The 23,705-nt window shown below is 30.0% G+C and overlaps 1 protein-coding gene across 1 annotated transcript; it reads right to left on the bottom strand.

Moving 5' to 3' along the window:
• Positions 1-6,724: 6,724 nt before the first annotated feature.
• On the bottom strand, positions 6,725-23,469 carry LOC135125145 (2-oxoisovalerate dehydrogenase subunit alpha, mitochondrial). The gene is made up of 4 exons (XM_064050506.1): positions 23,229-23,469; positions 22,228-23,081; positions 6,894-7,160; positions 6,725-6,841 (listed from the first exon to the last, which is right to left on the bottom strand). The coding sequence occupies exons 1-4, from the start codon at positions 23,292-23,294 to the stop codon at positions 6,769-6,771; spliced, it is 1,260 nt and encodes a 419-aa protein (XP_063906576.1). The 5' UTR covers positions 23,295-23,469; the 3' UTR covers positions 6,725-6,768.
• Between the last annotated feature and the right edge of the window lie 236 nt (positions 23,470-23,705).

Here is a 23,705-nt window from a genome sequence, read left to right on the forward strand (position 1 = left end):
TTTTCCAGTTTTTAGTGTTTCCGTTTCATAATTTGTCATTCTTCCAACTTTATTTTATTTTTTTTTTCACTTTTGTAATTTTTCGATTTTTCAACTTTTTAATTTTTCGACTTTACAATTTTTCGTCTCAGATTTCCGATTTTTCGATTTCTTTAATTTCCATTACTTCAATTTTACAGTTTTTGTTTTTTTTTATTTTGCACCTTTTCGATATTGAAGTTTCTCAATTTTAAAACCTTTCGACTTTTCAATTTTTTGTTTCTTCATTTTTTCAGTTTTTACTTCCAATTTTTAGTTCTTTGAGAGTTTTCCTTTTATATCTTTTCATTTTTACATTTTTGATTTTTCGATTTTTCAATTATTTTTATTCAAAAAATTGAAAAATCGAACATACCAAAACATGAAGCAACAAAAAAAAAGAAAAACTGGAAAATTACAAACCGAAAAATTGAAAGAATATGAAACTGAAAAATCTAAAATTGAAAAATAAAGAATTTGAAAAATCAAATGGTTGAAAAATCAAGAAACTGAAAATTTTCAAATTGAAAAAAGAAAAATTGTAGAACCAGGACATTGAAAAACTGAAAAATTTAAAAAAATAACGAAAAATTGGAAAATTAAGAAAATGAAAAACCGAAACGAAAAATTACAAATCGAAAATTTGACTAAATGAAAAATTAAAGAATCGAAAAATTGAAAATTCGGAAAATTTTAAATCGAATAAATGCAAAGTCTAAAAATTGAAGAAATAAGAACAATTAACAATTGTAAAATCGAATCATTGACAAAAGAAGAAAAAAAAAAAGAAAAAATAAAACGAAAAATTGAAAAGCGAAGACGGAAAAATTCGCAAGTTGGAAAATTGAAAAACTGAAAAAGTTGAACTTGAAAACTCGAAAAATTGCAAACTGCAAACCGAAAAATTGAAAGAATATGAAACTGTAAAAATCTAAAATTGAAAAATGAAAAATTCAAACATGTGGGGGTTAAAAAATCGAAAAATCGCAGACCAAACTAGTGAAAAATTTCACACTGAAAAAAAAAACTGAAAAAATAAAGAATAAAAAACCGAAACGAAAAATAACAAGTTCGAAATTTGAGAAATGAAAAATTAAAGAATCGAAAAACTTAAAAATTGAAAAATTAAATATTGAATAAGAAAAATTGAAAAAACAAGAAATTACAAATCGAAACATTGAAAAATTACGTCGACTTCCAAACATTTTAATTCTCTATTTTCGTCAATTTTTCGATTTGCAAAACTGAAAAATTAGTAAGAAAAATTGCATAATCTGAAAATTAAAAGTTGGAAAATTGAAAAACTGAAAAATTTAATCTTGAAAGCTCGAAAAATTGCAAATCTAAAACATGAAGAAACAACAAAAAAGAAAAACTGGAAAATTGCAAACCGAAAAACTGAAGACAACAGAAAATTGAAAGAACATGAAACAGGAAAAATCTAAAATTGAAAAAATGATAAATTCAAAAATCAAATAGTTGAAAAATCGAAAAATTGAAAAATCCTAAAACTGAAAATTTTCACATTGAAAAAAGAAAATTATAGAAGCAGGACATTGAAAAACTGGAAAATTGAAAAAATACCGAAAAATTGGAGAATTAAGAAAATAAAAAACCGAAATGAAAAATTACGAATCGAAAATTTGACGAAATGAAAAGTTAAAGAACCAAAAAATTGAAAATTCTGGAAATTTTAAATACAAGAATTGCAATCTAAAATAAATGAAAGAAATAGGAAATTTTAACTATTGAAAAAACAAAAAATTATAAATCGAAATATTGAAAAATCGAATAATTGACAAAATAAAGAAAATAAAAAAACAAAACGAAAAATTGCAAAGCGAAAACGTGAATAATTAAAATTAAAATTCGAAATTGAAAACTGAGAAATTCAAAAATCTAAGGGTTAAAAAATTGGAAAATCGCAGGTCGAAATATTGAAAAATTTCACATTGAAAAAAGAAAAATTATAGGTTCGTAACATTGAAAAACCGAAAAATTGAACAAAAAAATAAAAAACTGAAACGAAAGATAACAAGTCGGAAATTTGAGGAAAAAAAAAAGAAAGAATCGAAAAATTGAAAAACTAAAATTGAAAACTCGAGAAACTCAGTACGAAAAGTTGCAAAATTTGAAAATTAAAGAATTCAAAAGTTGGAAAATGAATTGAAAAACGGAAAAATTTAAACTTGAAAACTTGGAAAATGGCAAACCGAAAATCTGAAGAAACAAAAAAAATGAAAAATTGCAAACCGAAAAATTGAAGAAATGAAGAATTTGAAGAAAATAAAACTGGAAGAATTTTAAATTGAAAAAATTAATAATTCAAAAATCCAAATGAAATGCAAATGAAGAACAAATCGAAAAAATAAAGAAAATAAATAAACAAACAGAAAGTTACAAATCGAAAATTTGAAGAAAATTAAAGAATCGAAAAATTGAAAAATTAAAAACGGGAAATTTTTAATCGAGGAATTGAAAAAACAAAAAATTACAAATCGAGCCATTGAAAAATCGAATAATTGAAAAAAGTAAAGAAAACAAAAAACCGAAACACAAAATGCAAATCGAAAACCATCAATTTTTCGATTTTTCAAATTTTTAATTTTTCGACTTTTCAATTTTACGTCTCAGATTTCCGATTTTTCGATTTCCTTAATTTCCATTACTTCGATTTTACAATTTTTGTTTTTTTTTTATTTTGCACCTTTTCGATTATGAAGTTTCTCAATTTTAAAACCATTCGACTTTTCAGTTTTTTGTTTCTTCATTTTTTCAGTTTTTGACTTCCAATTTTTAGTTCTTTGAAAGTTTTCGTTTTATATCTTTTCATTTTTACATTTTTGATTTTTCGATTTTTCAATTTTATTGATTCAATAAGTTGAAAAATCGAACATACCAAAACATGAAGCAACAAAAAACAAGAAAAACTGGAAAATTACAAACCGAAAAATTGAAAGAATATGAAACTGAAAAATCTAAAATTGAAAAATAAAAAATTTGAAAAATCAAATGGTTGAAAAATCGAGAAACTGAAAATTTTTAAATTGAAAAAAGAAAAATTGTTGAACCAGGACATTGAAAAACTGAGAAATTTAAAAAAATAACGAAAAATTGGAAAATTAAGAAAATGAAAGACCGAAACGAAAAATTACAAATCGAAAATTTGACTAAATGAAAAATTAAAGAATCGAAAAATTGAAAATTCGGAAAATTTTAAATCGAAGAAATGCAAAGTCTAAAAATTGAAGAAATAAGAAAAATTAACAATTGAAAAATCGAATAATTGACAAAAGAAGAAAAAAAAGAAAAAACAAAACGAAAAATTCAAAAGCGAAGACGGAAAAATTCGCAAGTTGGAAAATTGAAAAACTGAAAAAGTTGAACTTGAAAACTCGAAAAACTGCAAACTGCAAACCGAAAAATTGACAGAATATGAAACTGTAAAAATCTAAAATTGAAAATTGAAAAATTCGAACATCTAGGGGTTAAAAAATCAAAAAATTGCAGACCAAACTAGTGAAAAATTTCACACTGAAAAAAGAAAAACTGAAAAAATAAAGAATAAAAAACCGAAACGAAAAATTACAAGTTCGAAATTTGAGAAATGAAAAATTAAAGAATCGAAAACTTGAAAAATTAAATATTGAATAAGAAAAATGAAAAATTGAAAAAACAAAAAATTACAAATCGAAACATTGAAAAATTAGAATTGACAACTCGATAAAAAACGAAAGAAAAATAAAAAATCGAAAAAATCGAAAAATTGAAAGAACGAGCAGAAACGTCAAAACTTAGGACGAAGGACGAAGGGGGAAGGACGAAAAGGACGAAAGACGAAGGGCGAAGGACGAAAAGGACGAAAAAATCGACTTCCAAATTTTTCAATTCTCTATTTTCTTCAATTTTTCGATTTGCAAAACTAACAATTTTTTTTAATTTTTAGATTTTGCAGTTCCTCAATTTTAAATTTTTCAATTAAAGAAAAATTAAAAATCGAAGAAATCGAAAAATTGAAAGAACGAGCAAAAACGTCAAAATCTAGGACGAAGGACGAAAAGAACAAAGGACGAAGGAGGAAAAGAACGAAAAAATCGACTTCCAAACATTTCAATTCTCTATTTTCGTCAATTTTTCGATTTGCAAAACTGAAAAAATAGTATGAAAAATTGCATAATCTGAAAATTCAAAAGTTGGAAAATTGAAAAACTGAAAAATTTAAAAAAATAACGAAAAATCGGAAAATTAAGAAAATAAAAAACCGAAACGAGAAATTACAAATCGAAAATTTGACTAAATGAAAAATTAAAGAATCGAAAAATTGAAAATTCGGAAAATTTTAAATCGAAGAAATGCAAAGTCTAAAAATTGAAGAAATAAGAAAAATTAACAATTGAAAAATCGAATAATTGACAAAAGAAGAAAAAAAAAGAAAAAACAAAACGAAAAATTGAAAAGCGAAGACGGAAAAATTCGCAAGTTGGAAAATTGAAAAACTGAAAAAGTTGAACTTGAAAACTCGAAAAACTGCAAACTGCAAACCGAAAAATTGAAAGAATATGAAACTGTAAAAATCTAAAATTGAAAAATGAAAAATTCAAACATGTAGGGGTTAAAAAATCGAAAAATTGCAGACCAAACTAGTGAAAAATTTCACACTGAAAAAAGAAAAACTGAAAAAATAAAGAATAAAAAACCGAAACCAAAAATAACAAGTTCGAAATTTGAGAAATGAAAAAATAAAGAATCGAAAAATTGAAAAATTAAATATTGAATAAGAAAAATGAAAAATTGAAAAAACAAAAAATTACAAATCGAAACATTGAAAAATTAGAATTGACAACTCGAGAAAAAACGAAACAAACATTAAAAATCGAAAAAATCGAAAAATTGAAAGAACGAGCAGAAACGTCAAAACTTAGGACGAAGGACGAAAAGGACGAAAAAATCGACTTCCAAATTTTTCAATTCTCTATTTTCTTCAATTTTTCGATTTGCAAAACTAACAATTTTTTTCATTTTTCGATTTTGCAGTTCCTCAATTTTAAATTTTTCAATTAAAGAAAAATTAAAAATCGAAGAAATCGAAAAATTGAAAGAACGAGCAAAAACGTCAAAACCTAGGACGAAGGACGAAAAGGACGAAGGACGAAAAGAACGAAAAAATCGACTTCCAAACATTTCAATTCTTTATTTTCATCAATTTTTCGATTTGCAAAACTGAAATATTAGTAAGAAAGATTGCATAATCTGAAAATTCAAAAGTTGGAAAATTGAAAAACTGAAAAATTTAATCTTGAAAGCTCGAAAAATTGCAAATCTAAAACATGAAGAAACAACAAAAAAGAAAAACTGGAAAATTGCAAACCGAAAAACTGAAGACAACAGAAAATTGAAAGAACATGAAACAGGAAAAATCTAAAATTGAAAAAATGATAAATTCAAAAATCAAATAGTTGAAAAATCGAAAAATTGAAAAATCCAAAAACTGAAAATTTTCACATTGAAAAAAGAAAATTATAGAAGCAGGACATTGAAAAACCGAAAAATTGAAAAAATACCAAAAAATTGGAGAATTAAGAAAATAAAAAACCGAAATGAAAAATTACCAATCGAAAATTTGACGAAATGAAAAATTAAAGAACCAAAAAATTGAAAATTCGGGAAATTTTAAATCCAAGAATTGCAAAGTCTAAAAATGAAAGAAATAGGAAATATTAACTATTGAAAAAACAAAAAATTATAAATCGAAATATTGAAAAAGCGAATAATTGACAAAATAAAGAAAATAAAAAAACAAAACGAAAAATTGCAAAGCGAAAACGCGAACAATTAAAATTAAAATTCGAAACTGAAAACTGAAAAATTCAAAAATCTAAGGGTTAAAAAATTGGAAAATCGCAGGTCGAAATATTGAAAAATTTCACATTGAAAAAAGAAAAATTATAAGTTCGTAACATCTAAAAACCAAAAAATTGAACAAAAAAAATAAAAAACTGAAACGAAAGATAACAAGTCGAAAATTTGAAGAAAAAAAATGAAAGAATCGAACAATTGAAAAATTAAAATTAAAAACTCGAGAAACTCAGTACGAAAAATTGCAAAATTTGAAAATTAAAGAATTCAAAAGTTGGAAAATTGAATTGAAAAACGGAAAAATTTAAACTTGAAAACTTGGAAAATGGCAAACCGAAAATCTGAAGAAACAAAAAAAAATGAAAAATTGCAAACCGAAAAATTGAAGAAATGAAAAATTTGAAGAAAATAAAACTGGAAGAATTTTAAATTGAAAAAAATAATTATTCAAAAATCCAAATGAAATTGCAAATCCAAAAACTGAGACTGAAAGTTTCAGTTTTTGGAAAAAAATAAAGAAAATAAATAAACCAAACAGAAAGTTACAAATCGTAAATTTGAAAATTAAAGAATCGAAAACAATTAAAATTGTAAATTCGGGAAACTCAGTTCCAAAAATTGCAAAATCTAGAAATTAAAAAATTTTGAACGTTAAGCGAAAAAACGGAAAGTGGATTTTTTTTGCAATGTAAAAGAATCTTGCGATCTCTGGTGTATTCTTGAAAGAATGTGTCTTCAAAATTTTGTGTCTTTTTGAAATAACTCGAAAAGATCTTGGGGTTTTTAGTGTTTTGTTTTTGAAAAAGTTTAAAAGAATTTCAAGCAGCAGTAGCGTAATAAAATCAAAATATTGGAATGTAAGCACCGTTTTTATTGACTTAAATTTTAAAATGATCAAGCAAACTCATCAACAGGGTAATGTTCCTTATATTTCTCTACGTGACTCTTCATTTGATTCATCTGTTGCCTGCAAAAAATTCAATCACGACTCTGTCATAAATAACACACGAACCGCTTACTTAATGTGTTCCGGCATGTATTTGTAAACATCTTCAAAACACTCGGTCCATTCGGGTTTGGGTTTCTTTTCACCAGCGACGAACGCTGTCATGACGTCTTGACGAGCTTTCTTGATGAATTCCTTTTCTTTTTCCTCGTTCCATAAACCCTTGTTGGTTAAGTATGTTTTAAACTTGACTGTGGGATTATCACTGCTGGTCCACTGATCCACTTCTTCCTGGCTTCTGTACGCTGTGCTGTCGTCTGATGTGGAGTGGTGACCTACCCTGTAAAGAAAAATCTTCTTTTAAATTCCTGGTTTAATCATCCACATAATGCTTCTAACATACATACAAAATGTGACAACAATCGGTCCAGTAGTTTCGGAGATTACGTGTCTAATAAAAATGGATACAGACACCAGACAGACACACAAACGGAAATGGGAGACCACTTTTTTCGTGCTCTAGAGGTCACGACACGTCGAAAAAATATGAAAGTGGCAATTCGACCGATGGACTCGATTACTACACATACTAAATCAAATCCTATAATTTTTGAAAAATCTGTAAGTAAGTAAGTAAGTAAGTAAGTAAGTAAGTAAGTATTTATTAATGACCGTTAGGGTACATAAGTCAAGTCAGATGAAATTACAATATAAAGAGTTTAAAATTATACAATTTACAAGATAATTCAAATCGAATGGTAAAAACTACACAGGACATCGCTACAATTTAAAAATTCATCGAGAGAGTAAAATGCGTTTTTTAATAAAAAATTTCTTATAGTACGGCTAAATTGCGAAAAAGGTAAGTTAGCAATACGTTTCGGTAATTTATTGAATAATTTGGGCCCATAATAATTGATGGCATTTCTACTTCTACCTACACGATAGAATTCGGTGTAAATGCTATGGGTAGATCTCGTGATTAATGACATATTTGTGAGATTATTATAAGTGGTGAGATTAGACTTCACATATAATAAAGCATATAAAATATAAAGACAGGGCACGGTGAGAATACTTTTTTCTTTAAAATAATTTTTAACACAAGCTCTGTAAGATAGACCTCCAATAATTCGAACTACTCGGCGCTGCAATTTAAAAACGGTTTTTAAATGACTGCTGTGGCCCCAGGTTATAATGGCATAGCTAAAAATACTTTGAAATAAAGAGTAGTATATCATCATAAGGATCTGCTCACTAACCTCATATTGCAAATTCCTAATAAGAAAAGTTGACTTGGACAATTTTTTACAGATATCAATGACGTGATTATCCCAGCATAATTTCGAGTCCAGTGTCACACCAAGAAATTTGACACACCTCGGATTTATTTACCTTCGACCATTATTTGATACCATAATTTTTCGTTTTTTTTTTTTCGATTTTACAATTTTTTGATAATTTTTGGATTTTTCGGCTCCTCAGTTTTTAATTTTTCGACTTTTCAATTTTTTTGTTTCTTCATTTTTTCAGTTCATTACTTTCACTTTTTGTTCTTTGAAAATTTTCGTTTTTACGGTTTTGATTTTTCAATTTTTTTGATTCGAAAAGTTGAAAAATCGAAAATTAGAAAAATCGGAAAACTAGAAAGTCGGAAAAACATGAAAAAGCGAAGAATTGCAAAATCAAAAAATGGAAAATCGAAAAATTTCAAATCGAAGCTTGAAGAACTGAAAATCGAGAAACATAAAACTTAAAAAAGGAATAATTGCAACTCGAAAACTTGAAAAATTAAAATTGAAAACTCGGGAAACTCAATATGAGAAATTGAAAAATTGAAAAATTCACAAGTTGGAAAATTGAAAAGTGAAAAGTTACAAAAATCTAGGGGTTAAAAAATCAAAAAATCGCAAATCGAAATAGTGAAAAACTTCACATTGAAAAAAGGAAAATTGAAAAAATAAAGAATAAAAAACCGAAACGAAAAAGAACAAGTCGAAAATTTGAAGAAATGAAAAACTAAAGAATCGAAACATTGAAAAATTCAAAATTCAAAACTCGAGAATAAACGAAGGAAAAATAAAAATCGAAGAAATCGATTCAAGGGACGAAGGACGAAAAGGTCGAAGGACGAAAAGGACGAAGGACGAAGAACGAAGGACGAAAAGGACGATGAACGAAAAGGACGAAGGGCGAAAAAGACGAAAAAATCGACTTCCAAATTTTTCAATTTTTCTATTTTCTTCAATTTTTCGATTTGCCAAACTGAAAAATTGTCCCATTTTTCGATTTTGCAGTTCCTCAATTTTAAATTTTTCAATTAAAGGAAAATTAAAAATCGAAAAAAACAAAAAACTGAAAAATTGAAAGAACGAGCAAAAACGTCAAAACCTAGGACGAAGGACGAAAAGGACTAAGGACCAAAAGGATAAAAGACGAAGAACGAAAAGGACGAAGGACAAAAAGCACGAAGGACGAAAAGGACGAAGAACGAAAAGGACAAGGGACGAAGAACGAAAAGGACAAGGGACAAAGGACGAAAAGGACAAAGGACGAAGTATGAAAAGGACGAAGGGTGAAGGACGAAAAGGACAAGGGACGAAAAAGACGAAGAACTAAAGGGAAGAAGGACGAAAAGGACAAAGGACGAAAAAGACGAAGAACGGAAGGGAAGATGGGCGAAAAAGACGAAGAACGAAATGGAAGAAGAACGAAAAGAACGGAAGGACGAAAAGGACGATGGACGAAAGACGGAAAGGACGAAGGACGAAAAGGATGAAGGACCGAAAAGGACGAAGGATGAAGAACCGAAAAGGACGAAGGACGACCAACGAAAAGGACGAAGGGGCTCTATTTTCTACAATTTTTCGATTTGCAAAACTGAAAAATTAGTACGAAAAATTGCAAAATCTGAAAATTTAAAAGTTGGAAAATTGAAAATTCGGGAAATTTTGAATCGAAGAATTGCAAAAACTAAAAATTGGAAAAGAAAAATGAAAAATTGAAAAAAAAAAAAAATTACAAATCGAAACATTGAAAAATTCGAATTAAAAACTCGAGAAAAAACGAAAGAAAAATTAAATATCGAAGAAATCGAAAAATTGAAAGAACAAGCAAAAACGTCAAAACCTAGGACGAAGGACAAAAAGGACGAAGGACGAAGGACGAAGGACGAAAAGGACGAAGGACGAAATGGACGAAGGACGAAAAGGACGAAGGACGAAAAGGACGAAGGACGAAAAGGACGAAGGACGAAAAGTACGAAGGACGAAAGGGACGAAGGACGAAGAACGAAAAGGACGAAGGGCGAAACGGACGAAAAAATCGACTTCCAAATTTTTCAATCCTCTATTTTCTTCAATTTTTCGATTTGCAAAACTGAAAAATTTTTCCATTTTTCGATTTTGCAATTCTTCAATTTTAAATTTTTCAATTAAAGAAAAATTAAAAATCGAACAAATCAAAAAACTGAAAAATTGAAAGAACGAGCAAAAACGTCAAAACCTAGGACGAAGGACCAAAAAGGACGAAAGACGAAAAGGACGAAGGACGAAAATGACGAAGGACGAAAAGGACGAAGGACGAAAAGGACGAAGGACGAAAAGGACGAAGGACGAAAAGGACGAAGGACGAAAAGGACGAAGGACGAAAAGGACGAAGGACGAAAAGGACGAAGGACGAAAAGGACGAAGGACAAAAAGAACGAAGGACGAAAAGGATGAATTACGAAAAGGACGAAGGGCGAAAAAACCAAGGACAAAGGACGAAAAGGACGAAAAAATCGACTTCCAAATTTTTTTTGCAAAACTGAAAAATTAGTACGAAAAATTGCATAATCTGAAAATTCAAAAGTTGGAAAATTGAAAAACTGAAGAACTGAATCTTGTAAGCTCGACAAATTGCATAAAGAAACAAAAAAAGGAAAACCTGAAAATTTGCAAACCGAAAAATTGAAAACAACTGAAAATTGTAAGAACATGAAACAGAAAAAATCTAAAATTGAAAAACTGTAAATTTTCACATTGAAAAAAGGCAACGAAAAATAGCAAAATTAAGAAAATAGAAAACCGAAACGAAAAATTACGAATTGAAAATTTGACGAAATAAAAAATTAAAGAACCAAAAATGAAAATTCGGGAAATTTTATATCTAAAAATGGAAGAAATAAGAAATGTTAACTATTGAAAAAACAAAAAAATCTAAATTGAAATATTGAAAAATCGAATAATTGACAAAATAAAGAAAATAAAAAAACAACACGAAAAATTGCAAAGCAAAAACGTGAAAACTTAAAATTGAAAAATGAAAAATTCAAAAATCTAAGGGTTAAAAAATCGAAAAATCGTTGATCGAAATATTTAAAAATTTCGCACTGAAAAAAGAAAAATTATAAAATCACGAAAAATTGAAAAAATAAAGAAAATAAATAAACCAAACGGAAAGTTGCAAACCGAAAATTGAAGAAATGATAAATGAAAGAATCGAAACATTGAAAAATTAAAAATTGAAAACTCGAGAATAAACGAAGGAAAAATAAAAATCGAAGAAATTGAAAAATTGAAATAACGGGCAAAAACGTCAAAACCTAGGACGAAGGACGAAAAGGACGAAGGACAAAAAGGACGAAGAACGAAAAGGACGAAGGATGAAGGACGAAAAGGATGAAGGACGAAAAGGACGAAGGACGAAAAAGACGAAGAACGAAAAGGAAGAAGGACGAAAAGAACGAAGGACAAAAAGGACGAAGGATGAAGGACGAAGGATGAAGGACGAAAAGGATGAAGGACGAAAAGGACGAAGGATGAAGGACGAAAAGGACGAAGGACGAAAAAGACGAAGAACCGAAATGAAGAAGGATAAAAAGGACGAAGGATGAAGGACGAAAAGGATGAAGGACGAAAAGGACGAAGGACGAAAAGGACGATGGACGAAAGACGAAAAGGACGAAGGACGAAGAACGAAAAGGACGAAGGGAGAAAAGGACGAAAAAATCGACTTCCAAATTTTTCAATTCTCTATTTTCTTCAATTTTTCGATTTGCAAAACTGAATTTTTTTTCCATTTTTCGATTTTGCAGTTCCTCAATTTTAAATTTTTCAATTAAAGAAAAATTAAAAATCGAAAAAATCAAAAAACTGAAAAATTGAAAGAACGAGCAAAAACGTCAAAACCTAGGACGAAGGACCAAAAGGACGAAAGACGAAAAGGACGAAGGACGAAAAGGACGAAGGACAAAAAGGACGAAGGACGAAAAGAACGAAGGACGAAAAGGATGAATTACGAAAAGGACGAAAAAATCGACTTCCAAATTTTTTTTGCAAAGCTGAAAAATTAGTACGAAAAATTGCATAATCTGAAAATTCAAAAACTGGAAAATTGAAAAAATAACGAAAAATAGGAAAATTAAGAAAATAAAAAACCGAAACGAAAAATTACGAATCGAAAATTTGACGAAATAAAAAATTAAAGAACCAAAAAATTGAAAATTCAGGAAATTTTAAATCTAAAAAATTATAAATCGAAATATTGAAAAATCGAATAATTGACAAAATAAAGAAAATAAAAAAACAAAAACGAAAAATTGCAAAGCAAAAACGTGAAAACTTGAAATTGAAAAATAAAAAACGCAAAAATCAAAGGGTTAAAAAATCGAAAAATTAAAATTGAAATCTCTAGAAACTCAGTACGAAAAATTGGAAAATCTGAAAATTAAAGTATTCAAAAGTTGGAAAATTGAAAAACAGAAAAATATAAACTTGAAAACTTGCAAACCGAAAATCTGAAAAAACAAAAAAAATGAAAAATTGCAAACCGAAAAACTGAAAGAACATGGAACTGGAAAAATTTTAAACGAAAAATTAATAATTCAAAAATCCATAGGTCGAAAAACCGAAATATTGAAGAAATGAAAAAATAAATAATCGAAAAATTGAAAAACTGAAAATTGAAAAAGGGAAATTTTTAATCGAGGAATCGCAAAACCTAGAAATAAAAGAAATGGGAAAAAATAAGAAAAATGAACAATTGAAAAAAGTAAATCTGTATCTCTTTTAGAGAAAGAATATAAGAATATAAAAGAATCTTGGAAACCTTTAGGTGTTTATTTTTAAAAAAATCTAAGGGCGACATAGGTAAGGTTTTGATCTTAAAATAGATTTAAAAAATCTTAGGGTTCCTTAGTGTCTTTTTTTTGTCGATATGGAAAAATCTTGGAATCCATGTGGTACTTTTTAAAAAATATTAAATGTCTTCGAAATTTCTTGTCTTGTTTTTGAAATATTTTTGAAACGTCTTGGGGTTTTTGATGTTTTGTTTTTGAAAGAGTTTAAAAGAATCTCAGGCGCCTCGAAGAAATTTGAAAGAATCCTAGAGACGCTTAGGATTTTTGTCAATGTGAAAAAATATTGGGATCTCTGGTGTCTTTTATCAAGAATGTGTGTCTTCGAAATTTTTTGTGTCTTGATTTTGAAATAACTTAGAAAGATCTTTGGTTTTATGTTGTTTTATTTTTGAAACAGTTTAAAAGAATCTTCGGAGCAGTTAGCATCATCGGTGAGGGGGCGGGTCTTGATATTGAATTTTTGAAAGAATTTGAAAAGATCCGGGGACCCCTAAAGTTTTGTTCTTGAAAGAATCTTGGGATATGAAGAAATCTTGAAAGCCCCTTGGTTTTATTTTAAAAAAAATCTCGGGGACTCGTAACGTTCTGATCTTGAAAAGATTTGAAAGAATTTTAGAGACGCTTAGTGTTTTTGTCAATGTAAAAGATTTTGGGGGTATCTGGTCTACTTTTCAGTAATGTGTATCTTCAAAATTTCTTGTATCTTCTTTTTGAAATAAGTTGGAAAAATCTTCGAATTCCAAGAGACCACTAGTGTCTTGAAAAAAAGTGAAACACTTGATCTTGAAAGTCCCTAGGTATTTAATTTTTGAATTGATGTCTTTTTACTTCCCGAGCGTAAGCAAAGGAAATATTGTAATCAAGTCCGTCGGCCGACTCTCTGCTTTTACGTTTTCTCGATCTTTCATGACCCCTAGAATACGAAGAAATAGGTCTCCCATTTCCGTCTGTCTGTCCGTCTGTCTGCCGTCCCGGATTTTTATTAGACAGATAATCTCCGAAAGTACTGGACCGATTGTTGTGAAATTTTGTACTTATATTAGGAATATCATGTAGATGGTAAAACGCTAACCAAAATTTGTCTAATCATCCCCACCACTAATGCGATGACGTCACTTCAAAATTGTACATAGTAAATGGGTCTTAAATTGTATAAAATAACATAGTCCTACACATGTAGTTTACGACTCCGAATTCAGTTTTTACCCGAAACGTCCTTCTCAATTTTGAGTTTATCGACTTTCCAATTTTTTGTTCTTTGAAAATTTTCGTTTTTACATTTTTGATTTTTAGATTTTTCAATTTTTTTCATTGGAAAAGTTGAAAAATCGAAAACATGGAAAATCGAAAAATTGCAAATCGAAGATTGAAGAACTGAAAATCGAGAAAAAAAAAACAAAGAAACAAAAGTTGGAAAATTGAAAATTTGAGAAATTTTGAAACTGAAAAAATAAAGAAAAAAGGAACAAAACGAAAAATTGCAAATCGAAAACTTGAAAAATTAAAATCGAAAACTCGGGAAACTCAATCCGAGAAATTGCTTAACCTAAAAATTGGAAAATTCACGAGTTGAGAATTGAAAAACTGAAAAATTTGAATTTGAAAACTCGAAAAATTGAAAGAATATGAAACTGGGGTAATTTAAAATTGAAAAATGAAAAATTCACAAATCTAGGGGTTAAAAAATCGAAAATCGCAGATCGAAATAGTGAACATTTTCATATTGATAGAAGGAAAATTGAAAAAATAAAGAATAAAAAACCGAAACGAAAAATAACAAGTCGAAAATTTGAAGAAATGAAAAACTGAAGAATCGAAAAATTGATAAATTAAAAATTGAAAACCCGGGAAATTTTAATCGAAGAATTGCAAAATCGAAAAATTGAATAAGAAAAATGAAAATTTCAAAAAACTGTCAAACTCGAGAAAAAACGAAAGAAAAATTAAAAATCGAAGAAATCGAAAAATCGAAAAACTGAAAGAACGAGCAAAAAGGTCAAAACCTAGGAGGAAGGACGAAAGGCAAAGGACGAAAGACAAAGGACGAAAAGGACGAAAAAATCGACTTTCAAAATTTTCAATTCTCTATTTTCTACAATTTTTCGATTTGCAAAACTGAAAAATTTTTTCATTTTTCGATTTTTCAACTTTTTAATTTTTAGATTTTACAATTTTTTTTTTTTATTTTGCACCTTTTCGATCTTTCAGTTTCTCAATTTTTAAACCTTTCCACTTTTCAATTTTTTTGTTCCTTCATTTTTTCAGTTTTTGACTTCCAATTTTTAGTTCTTTGAAAGTTTTCGTTTTATACTTTTCCGTTTTTACATTTTTGATTTTTCGATTGTTCTATTTCTTTGATTCGAAAAGTGGAAAAATCGAAAATTAGAAAAACCGGAAAACCAAAAATCGAAAAACTAGAAAATCGGGAAAGGGAAGCATTGTAAAATCGAAAAAATGGAAAAACGAAAAATTGCAAACAGAATTTTCAAAAGAAAAACTGGAAAATTCGGTTTGCAATTTTCCAGTTTACTTTTTGTTTTTTCGTGTTTTCGATTTGCAATTTTTCGAGTTTTCAAGATTAAATTTTCCTATTTTTTTCGGAAAATCAGAAATCGAAAAACTCGAAAATCGGGAAGAAATGAAAAAGCGAAAAATTGTAAAATCGAAAAAATGGGAAAACGAAAAATTGTAAATCGAAAACATGAAACAACATAAAAAAGAGCAAAAACTGGAAAATTGCAAACCGAAAAATTGAAGAAACTGGAAAAATCCAAAATAGAAAAAATGATAAATTCAAAGACTGAAAATTTTCACATTGAAAAAAGGGAAATTATAGGATCAGGATATTGAAAAACTGGAAAATTGAAAAAATAACGAAAAACTAGAACACTAAGAAAATAAAAAACCGAAACGAAAAGTTACAAATGGAAAATTTGACGAAATGAAAAATTAAACAAACGAAAAATTGAAAATTCGGAAAAATTTAAATCGAAAAATTGCAAAGTCTAAAAATTGAAGAAATACGAAAAATTAACAACTGAAAAGAGCTCAAAATTACAAATCGAAATATTGAAAAATCGAATAATTGAAAAAACAAAGAATAAAAAAACCCAAAACCTAGGACAAAGGACCAAAAGCATCAAGGACGAAAAGGACGATGGATGAAAATGACGATGGATGAAAAGGACGATGAACGAAAAGGACGAAGGACGAAAAGGACGAAGGACGAAGGACGAAAAGGACACAGGACGAAGGACGAAAAGGACGAAGGACGAAAAGGACGAAGGACGAAAAGGACGAAGGACGAAAAGGACGAAGGACCAAAAGGTCGAAAAGGACGAAGAACGAAAAGGACGAAGAACGAAAAGGACGAAGGACGAAAAGGACGAAGGACAAAAATGGCGAAGAACCAAAAGGACGAAGGACGAAGGACGAAAAGGACGAAGGACGAAATGGACGAAGGACGAAAAGGACGAATGACGAAAAGGACAAAGGACGAAAAGGACGAAGGACCAAAAGGACGAAGGACCAAAAGGACGAAGGACCAAAAGGACGAAGGACCAAAAGGACGAAGGACCAAAAGGACGAAGGACCAAAAGGACGAAAAGGACGAAAAAATCGACTTCCAAATTTTTTAATTCTCTATTTTCTTTTCTTCTTTTTTGATTTGCAAACCTGAAAAATTAGTACGAAAAATTCCAAAATCTGAAAATTCAGAAGTTGGAAAATTGAAAACTCGGGAAATTTTAGATCGAAGAATTGCAAAATCTAAAAATTGAATAAGAAAAATGAAAAATTGAAAAAACAAAAAATTACAAACCGAAACATTGAAAAGTTAAAATTGAAACTCTAGAAAAAACGAAAGAAAAATTAAAAATCGAAGAAATCGAAAAATGGAAAGAACAAGCAAAAACGTCAAAACCTAGGACGAAGGACGAAAAGGGCCAAGGATGAAAAGAACGAAGGACGAAAAGGACGAAGGACGAAGAACGTAAAGGACGAAGGACGAAAAGGGCGAAACATTCGACTTCCAAATTTTTCAATTCTCTATTTCCTTTAATTTTTCGATTTGCAAAACTGAAAAATTAGTATGAAAAATTGCATAATCCAAAAATTCAAGTTGGAAAATTGAAAAACTAAAAAATTTAATCTTGAAAGCTCGAGAAATTGCAAATCTAAAACATAAAGAAACAAAAAAAAAAGAAAAACTGGAAAACTGCAAAGAGAAAAATTGAAGACAACTGAAAATTGAAAGAACATCGAACAGGAAAAATCCAAAATTGAAAAATTCGAAAACTGAAAATTTTCACTTGAAAAAAGAAAAATTATAGCATCATGACATTGAAAAACTGGAAAATTGAAAAAATACCTAAAAATTGGAAAATTAAGAAAATAAAAAACCGAAACGAAAAATTACAAATCGAAATTCGGGAAATTTTAAAATGAAGAATTGCATAGTCTAAAAATTGAAGAAATAAGAAAGAAAAATTAAATGTTGAAAAAACAAAAAATTATATATCGAAAAAATTGCAAAGCGAAAACCTGAAAAATTAAAATAGAAAATTTGAAATCGACAAATGAAAAATTCAAAAATCTAAGGGTTAAAAAATCGAAAAATCGCAGATCGAAATTCTGAAAAATTTCACACTGAAAAAAGAAAAATTGAAAAAATAAATAAACCAAACAGAAAGTTGCAAGTCGAAAATTTGAAGAAATGAAAAATGAAACACTCGAAAAATTGAAAAATTAAAAATTGAAAACTGAGGAAATTTTAAATCGAAGAACTACAATATCTAAAAATAGAATGAGGAAAATGAAAAATTTGAAAAAAAAAAATTACAAATCGAAACATTGAAAAATTAAAATCGAAAACTGGAGAAACTCAGTACGAAAAACGGAAAAATTTAAACTTGAAAACTTGCAAACCGAAAATCTGAAGAACCAAAAAAAATCGAAAGTTACAAACCGAAAAATTGAAAGAACACGAAAGTGGAGAAATTTTAAATGAAAAAATTAATAATTCAAAAATCCATGAGTCGAAAAATCGAAAAATTGCAGATCGATTCATTGAAAATCCAAAAACATATTAAAAAAAAAAACTAAATCAGAACACTGAAAAACCGAAAAATTGAAAAACTGAAAATTGAAAAAGGGAAATTTTTAATCGAGGAATTAAAGAAATAGGAAAATGAACAATTGAAAAAAGTAAATCTGTATCTCTTTTTGAGAAAGAATATAAGAATATAAAAGAATCTTGAAAACCCTTAGGTGTTTATTTTTGAAAAAATCTAAGGGCGACATAGGTAAGGTTTTGATCTTAAAACAGATTTAAAAAATCTTAGGGTTCCTTAATGTCTTTTTTTTTTTCGATATGGAAAAATCTTGGAATCCATGGGGTACTTTTTAAAAAATGTTAAATGTCTTCGAAATTTCTTGTCTTGTTTTTGAAATATTTTTGAAACGTCTTAGGGTTTCTGATGTTTTGTTTTTGAAAGAGTTTAAAAGAATCTCAGGCGCCACTAGTGTCTTTTAAAAAAAATCTGTGAAAGGACGGTCTTGAGGGCCACTGGGTGTCACACTGGGAAAAAATATGAAAAAATCGGGGAAACCCTTAACGTTTTGTTCTCGAAGAAATTTGAAAGAATCCTAGAGACGCTTAGGATTTTTGTCAATGTGAAAAAATATTGGGATCTCTCAAGAATGTGTGTCTTCGAAATTTCTTGTATATTGATTTTGAAATAACTTAGAAAGATCTTGGGTTTTATTGCATTTTTGAAAGAATTTGAAAAGATCCGGGGACCCGTAAAGTTTTGTTCTTGAAAGAGTTTGAAAGAATCTTGGGATATGAAGGAATCTTGAAACCCTTTGGTTATATTTTTGAAAAAAATCTCGGGGAGTCGTAACGTTCTGATCTTGAAAAGATTTGAAAGAATTTTAGAGACGCTTAGTGTTTTTGTCAATGTAAAAGATTTTGGGGGTCTCTGGTCTACTTTTCAGTAATGTGTATCTTCAAAATTTCTTGTATATTCTTTTTGAAATAAGTTGGAAAAATCTTCGAATTCCAAGAGACCACTAGTGTCTTGAAAAAAAGTGAAACACTTGATTTTGAAAGTCCCTAGGTATTTAGTTTTTGAATTGATGTCTTTTTTTAAAAAATATCTTTAGTAAATTGCAAAGCAAAAACGTGAAAACTTAAAATTGAAAAATGAAAAATTCAAAAATCAAAGGGTTAAAAAATCGAAAAATCGTTGATCGAAATATTGAAAAATTTCGCACTGAAAAAAGAAAAATTATAAAATCACGAAAAACTGAAAAAATAAAGAAAATAAATAAACCAAACGGAAAGTTGCAAATCGAAAATTGACAAAATGAAAAATGAAAAAATCGAAAAATTGCAAAATCTAAAAATTGAATGAAGAAAATGAAAAATTGAAAAAACAAACATTACAAATAGAAACATTGAAAAATTAAAATTGAAATCTCGAGAAACTCAGTACGAAAAATTGCAAAATCTGAAAATTAAAGAATTCAAAACTTGGAAAATTGAAAAACAGAAAAATATAAACTTGAAAACTTGCAAACCGAAAATCTGAAGAAAGAAAAAAAAAATGAAAAATTGGAAAATTAAAATTGAAAACTCGGGAAACTCAATATGAGAACTTGCAAAATCTAAAAATTGAAAAATTCACAAGTTGGAAAATTAAAAAGTGAAAAGTTAAAAAAATCTAGGGGTTAAAAAATCGAAAAATCGCAGATCGAAATAGTGAAAAACTTCACAGTGAAAAAAAGGAACATTGAAAAAATAAAGAATAAAAAACCGAAACGAAAAATAAAAAGTCGAAAATTTGTAGAAATGAAAAATTAAAGAATCGAAACATTGAAAAATTAAAAATTGAAAACTCGAGAATAAACGAGGGAAAAATAAAAATCGAAGAAATTGAACAATTGAAAGAACGGGCAAAAACGTCAAAACCTAGGACGAAGGACGAAAAGCACGAAGGACGAAAATGACGAAGAACGAAAAGGAGGGGGACGAAAAGGACGAAAAGGTCGAGGGGCGAAAAGGACGAAAAAATCGACTTCCAAATTTTTCAATTCTCTATATTCTTCAATTTTTCGATTTGCAAAACTGAAAAATTTTTCCATTTTTCGATTTTGCAGTTTCCGCAATTTTAAATTTTTCAATTAAAGAAAAATTAAAAATCGAAGAAATCAAAAAACTGAAAAACTGAAAGAACGTCAAAATCTACGACGAAGGACGAAAAGGAAGGACCAAAAGGACGAAAGACGAAAAGGACGAAGGACGAAAAGGACGAAGGACGAAAAGGACGAATGACAAAAAGGACGAAGGACGAAAAGAACGAAGGACGAAGGACGAAAAGAACGAAGGACGAAAAGGATGAATTACGAAAAGGACAAAGGGCGAAAAAACCAAGGTCGAAGGACGAAAAGGACGAAAAAATCGACGAGTTTTTTACAAAACTGAAAAATTAGTACGAAAAATTGCATAATTTGAAAATTCAAGTCGGGAAAATGAAAAACTGAAAAACTGAAACTTGTAAGCTCGAAAAATTGCATGAAGAAACAAAAAAAAGGAAAACCTGAAAATTTGTAAACCGAAAAATTGAAGACAACTGAAAATTGAAAAAACATGAAACTGAAAAAATCTAAAATTGGAAAAATGCAGATCGAAAAATTGAAAAATCCAAAAACTGTAAATTTTCACATTGAAAAAAAAATTTTAGAATCACCACATTGAAAAACTGGAAAATTGACAAAAATAACGAAAAATAGGAAAATTAAGAAAATAAAAAACCGAAACGAAAAATCACGAATCGAAAATTTGACGAAATAAAAAATTAAAGAACCAAAAAATTGAAAATTCGGGAAATTTTAAATCTAAAAATGGAAGAAATAAGAAATATTAACTATTTAAAAAAAAAATTATAAATCGAAATATGGAAAAATCGAATAATTGACAAAATAAAGAAAATAAAAAAACAAAACGAAAAATTGCAAAGCAAAAACGTGAAAACTTGAAATTGAAAAATAAAAAATGCAGAAATCAAAGGGTCAAAAAATCGAAAAATCGTAGATCGAATAATTGAAAAATTTCGCACTGAAAAAAGAAAAATTATAAAATCACGAAAAATTGAAAAAATAAAGAAAATAAATAAACCAAACGGAAAGTTGCAAACCGAATATTGAAGAAATGAAAAATGAAAAAATCGAAAAATTGAAAAACTGAAAATTGAAAAAGGGAAATTTTTAATCGAGGAATCCCAAAACCTAGAAATTAAAGAAATGGGAAAAAATAAGAAAAATGAACAATTGAAAAAAGTAAATCTGTATCTCTTTTAGAGAAAGAATATAAGAATATAAAAGAATCTTGGAAATCTCTAGGTGTTTATTTTTGAAAAAATCTAAGGGAGACATAGGTTTTGATCTTAAAACAGATTTGAAAAATCTTAGGGTTCCTTAGTGTCTTTTTTTCGTCGATATGGAAAAATCTTGGAATCCATGGGGTACTTTTTAAAAAATGTTAAATGTCTTCGAAATTTCTTGTCTTGTTTTTGAAAAATTTTTGAAACGTCTTGGGGTTTCTGATGTTTTGTTTTTGAAAGAGTTTAAAAGAATCTCAGGCGCCTCGAAGAAATTTGAAAGAATCCTAGAGACGCTTAGGATTTTTGTCAATGTGAAAAAATATTGGGATCTCTGGTGTCTTTTTTCAAGAATGTGTGTCTTCGAAATTTCTTGTGTCTTGATTTTGAAATAACTTAGAAAGATCTTTGGTTTTATGTTGTTTTATTTTTGAAACAGTTTAAAAGAATCTTCGGAGCAGTTAGCATCATCGGTGAGGGTCTTGATATTGAATTTTTGAAAGAATTTGAAAAGATCCGGGGACCCCTAAAGTTTTGTTCTTGAAAGAATCTTGCGATATGAAGGAATCTTGAAAGCCCCTTGGTTTTATTTTTGAAAAAAATCTCGGGGAGTCGTAACGTTCTGATCTTGAAAAGATTTGAAAGAATTTTAGAGACTCTTAGTGTTTTTGTCAATGTAAAAGATTTTGGGGGTCTCTGGTCTACTTTTCAGTAATGTGTATCTTCAAAATTTCTTGTATCTTCTTTTTGAAATAAGTTGGAAAAATCTTCGAATTCCAAGAGACCACTAGTGTTTTGAAAAAAAGTGAAACACTTGATCTTGAAATTCCCCAGGTATTTAATTTTTGAATTGATGTCTTTTTTTAAAAAAGATCTTTAGTAAAATCTTCCACACCGCCACTCACCTGTACCCCATGGCCTCGATCACCACCGGCTTCTGCTCCTTCACGCAGTACTCCCTCGCCAACTTCGTCGCATTATACATCGCCAAAACATCATTCCCATCCGCCCTCAGCGTGTGCACCCCATACGCCGGCCCCCTCGCCGCAATCCCGTCCCCCCTGTACTGCTCCCTCACCGGCGTAGAAATCGCATACCCATTATTCCTGCAGAACAAAATCACCGGGCACTCCAACGTCGCCGCGAAATTAAACGCGGCATGAGCGTCCCCCTCCGACGCCGCCCCATCCCCGTAATAACAGATCACCACCCTCCCGCTCCCTTTCAGCGCGTACGCCGCCCCCACCGCCTGCGGCATCTGCGTCCCCAAAGGACTCGAGATAGTCACGAAATTCAGCTCCTTCGAGCCGTAGTGGATCGGCATCTGCTTGCCCTTTCCCTTGTCGTCCCGATTACCGTAGCACTGGTCCACGAACTCCTGCAGAGTGAAACCGCGCCACATGAGCACGCCGGCTTCGCGGTACTGCCCGTACACCACGTCGGCGGCGGTGAGGGCGGCGGCGCTGCCGATGTGCATGGCCTCCTCGCCGAAGTTGGTCATGTAGAAGGAGATGCGGCCTTGGCGCTGAGATTCGTAGAGGATCTTGTCCATGGTGTTGAGGAGGCGCATGTCTGTGTACATCTTCAGGAGGGTGGTGTCGGGGAGCGGGGGTTCGTGGGTTGCGTCGATGACGGCGCCTTTGCGGTCCATCACGCGGTACACGGGGATGGGGGTGTAGGTGGAGGCGGTGACGAAGGTGAGGTCGGAGGTCCAGGTGGTCTGCGCGCCGGGGAAGAGCGGGCCTTGGGTTGTTAGGTGCTGGAAATTGTTGGTTGCATAAGTTTGACGTGCGTGTTAGGGTCAAACACGAGGTCACTGTTTCTTGCCAGTCAGTACTCAGTACACGTGTAAACTTGATGGACACTCACTTTAGTTAGTGAAGATGTTAATAAAGTTAGTACTTACCCTACAAAAGCGTAATTGGTCTCTGAAACGTCCTCTTAACAAATGAAGACACTTGTTTGTTGCCATGTTAACGACTAGTTGTAGACCTGCTTACGACACGGTGAGCCTTATCACTTAAGTCGTAATAATTAAGTCAGTCGTTAGAATAATTGTTGTAAACATAATCAAAACAGTGACAATGGAGGGGAAAGTGCTGGTACGATTGGCCACAAGAAACAAGAACGCCAAACTACCACATTGTGTTCTTATCTTTTATCTAAATTCTCTCCATAGCTGTTTTGTTGGTTGCCTAACGTTCATTAATATTATTAAAGAGCGGATTTATATGCAAAAAAATTTGACAACCCATTTCGGGTCCCAACTGACTTTTAAAAATGTAAAACCTTCTCGGGGGCCCCAAATGTGTTTTTTTTTTAATCTGAAACCTTCTCTGAGGTTCCAACTGTCCTTTTAAAAATGTAAAACCTTCTCGGAGGC

Source organism: Zophobas morio, unplaced genomic scaffold (assembly GCF_036711695.1).
Source record: "Zophobas morio isolate AGI-343-1 ecotype UQ-CSIRO unplaced genomic scaffold, CSIRO_AGI_Zmor_V1 ptg000008l, whole genome shotgun sequence".
NCBI classification, from domain to species: domain Eukaryota; kingdom Metazoa; phylum Arthropoda; class Insecta; order Coleoptera; family Tenebrionidae; genus Zophobas; species Zophobas morio.